This window comes from Dipodomys ordii, unplaced genomic scaffold (assembly GCF_000151885.1).
Source record: "Dipodomys ordii isolate 6190 unplaced genomic scaffold, Dord_2.0 Scaffold131, whole genome shotgun sequence".
NCBI lineage: Eukaryota > Metazoa > Chordata > Mammalia > Rodentia > Heteromyidae > Dipodomys > Dipodomys ordii.
Window position 1 is genome coordinate 1,771,454 of NW_012267347.1, and position 3,094 is coordinate 1,774,547.

The 3,094-nt window shown below is 49.5% G+C and overlaps 1 protein-coding gene across 1 annotated transcript in view; it reads left to right on the forward strand.

The window, feature by feature from the left end:
* The first annotated feature begins 1,841 nt into the window (after positions 1-1,841).
* The window catches only part of Igsf8 (immunoglobulin superfamily, member 8), a 7,885-nt gene continuing 6,632 nt past the window's right edge, over positions 1,842-3,094 (forward strand). The window contains exon 1 of the mRNA XM_013030495.1: positions 1,842-1,892. Within this exon, the coding sequence (XP_012885949.1) occupies positions 1,842-1,892 (51 nt within the window). The remainder of the gene's footprint in view (positions 1,893-3,094) is intronic.

Consider the following 3,094-nt stretch of genomic DNA (forward strand, 5'->3'; position numbering starts at 1 on the left):
AAAAGTAAGATCATATTCTGCATCCAGGTCAGAATAGTTAAATGGTCCTCCTTTGTATTCTTTGCTGAGAGCAGTGTCTCTTCAGTTGTGACTGAAGTGTAACACATCACAGCCAGATTAAAAACTGCTTAAGGGCAGAACATAGGTCTTAATTATTTTTAATGATACTCATAACACCTCGGGGCCACCTAGGAGCTTGTACGTATGTCATCTGGAGGCTAAATGAATTAAATAAGCATGTGGATGGAACAAGTCTGGCGTCTGATGTAGATCCACACCTGGTAGTACACAGAAGGTGTGTGGGAAGCCAGTGATGGTCTGGTGACAGTCCAGCTTGGTGCCAGGGTCCTGATGGGCACTACTGTATCCACAGCTCCTCCAAATCTCTCCACATCCCAAGGTGACCTTGAGGCTCACGGACAGGCTCCCTTTCTCCGTTCACTGCCTGCTCCATCCCAAGGGACCAGCCTCGGTGCTAGAGGAGCCTATTTTCTTGTGGGTGTGGTAAGCGTGTACTAGCATGTCTTCCAGGCTTCATGATTGATACAGTCCTTCTCTGCAGCAAGCTGGTGAGGATTGGGTGTGAGGGTGTCTTTCTCTGTGACACCTCTCTCCATTCCATGGGGCACATGTGTCTGTGTGTGACAAGCCACGTTCCTCCTCCCCTAATTTTTCCTAATTACATAAGCTGAGTCAGTTCTGTACTTTCAGTGCCCTCTGCTGGCCATTTTGGGAATCCACAGTTTGGGGAGGGGCTTGTTGAAGAAATTATATTTTTCTATGATCTCAACCCTTCTGGAGACACCAACCTAGTCCTCAAACTCTATCTGCCATCTGCTTGTTTTCAATACAAGACATAGAGTAAGGTAGGGTCCCTCATAATGATCATATTGAGGACTGGGAATTACTTAGTTACCATCTGTCTCCTTTAATACAATGACTACAGCCTGAGGGAAGCAGAACGTGCTGGCTTTGTTTACCTGTGCCTAGCACAAGGTCTCGCCTCATCAGTATGCATCTTGTGAATGAGTTTACAGGGTGGAGAGGCTTGGGAGGAGAAACAGGAGCGCGTAGGAAGATTTAGGACTCAAGTTACACCTGGGCCACTTAAAAGTTGTGTGTCCTGGGGCAAGATAACCCTTCAGAACCTAGTGTTTCTCTTCTATTAACTGGTCAAATGTCATCATCCTGTAAAATAGACTGTACCATCCAAAAGGGCCTCACTGTGTAAGCATCCTACAAATGGCATCTAGGATTATGAGGATGACAGTTAGTGCCTCAAGCATCAGGAAGGTGTTCTCCACTCAACTCCAAAAAGGCAGAATGCTTTTTCTCCAATGTCTCCCCTGTGACTTCATTTTCACATGGCTTGGAGCCTATAGATGATGCAGGTATAGTGAATATCTGTCACGGGGGCCATACAAGGCTTGTGAATGGACAGACTCACATGCCAGCCTCTTGTTTGTATTTTGACTGACAGCACTGCCTGCACTGATAATTTTTTTTTTTTTGGGTCCGGTCGTGGGGCCTGAACTCTGGGCCTGGGCGCTGTCCCTCAGCTCTTCAGCTCAAGGCTAGCGCTCTACCACTTGAGCCACAGCGCCACTTCCGGCTTTTTTTTCTGCTTATATGGTGCTGAGGAATCGAACCCAGGGCCTCTGGCATACAAGGCAAATGCTCTACCACTGAGCCACCTTCCCAGCCCCTGCACTGATAATTTTGTATGACTGCAAATGTTTACAAATATCCAAATGTCCCATGGCAGAAAAAACAGTGGTGTCTCCCCACCCCTAATGGAGAAATGGGTGGGGAAAAAAAAAACCGGGTTGTGATATATCGACATGGGAAGCAGCTGGCGCCCTGCTGCTCTGTTCTTTGAGCAGTCCTGCGAGGTCAGGCCTGGACTTCTGACTTCCTCTGAGGTCCCAAACATTCTTCCCCATGTTTCTTTGTGGTGGATGAAGGTGGCTTTGAGTGATAATTGCATGAACACCTCCTCTGAGAACAGGAAGTTGAAGCATGTCTGATCTGGCCTGAACCACTTCTCTTCTCTTGGCCTCATATTCCTTCTTTGTAAAAGAGGAGGTAGAGGGTGGGAAGTGGGGAGGGAGGTAGAAGGGAAGAGCAATGCAGGTAGGGAAGGGCAGAGGTGAAGAATGCTAGATGAGCTCCCAAAGACAGCCATTTGTATAGTCAAGGCTTTGCAGTCCTGGCTCTCTCACCTCGTTCTGGCCTTACCCTTCCGAGCCCACCCCAGTCCCCACCTGCTTTATAGTACTGAGAAAGACAGAGCCCTAGAAGGGATGCTTTTTCAATTCTCCCATGACCAGGCCAAACCCCACACTTCCCAACAGAGAGCTGTGTCCATTTCTTCTCACTGAGGCAGAGTCCTTTGCCTAAATTAAAACTTAGAAAACACTACATAATACTTCAAAAACAAAACAATCCCATCTCCTATTTAATGTTAGTTATGCTGTGCTAAACATATTACATACATTTCCTCAATTAATCAGCACGGTAACCCTATGAGTAAATGTCAAGGATTTCACAGTTCAATTGGTGGAGGAGATTGGGTAAGAAATAAATTGAGTTGGAGGAATTGAGCAAGTGGATCAGCATCACCCAGCCAGGAAATAACTCTTGGACTGCTCACCCTCCTAACCCAATTGGCCTTTGGTTTTGCCCGCAGTAGTGGAGCAAGCAAGGTCTTTAGTGGCTTTTGAGGGGGGCTTGAAGGACCCTTTGGCCCAAACCCTTCCTGTCCAGGAGCCCACTGGGCCCCCCCCCATTCCCCCTTCTCCAAGTCAACAAGGTTTGAGGACTGAGCCCAGACTTGGATTGAGAATTCATGGCGACAGTCAGCTGACCAGTGCCTGTGGCTTGGCACCTGCCTCCTGGGGGGGGGGGAAGAGTCTGCAGGTGTGGAGCAAAGTGCGTTCTGGGGGCCAGGTGCAGTCAGCTGGTCCCACCCGGGCCTGGGGACTGAGCCTCAGCTAGGCCGAGTCTGGCCAGGGCGGGGCCTGGGGCGGGCCGAGCCCGGGGCGGGGCCTGGGGCGGAGCCGGGGCTGGAGTCTAGCGGGCCGCGAGTCAGCCG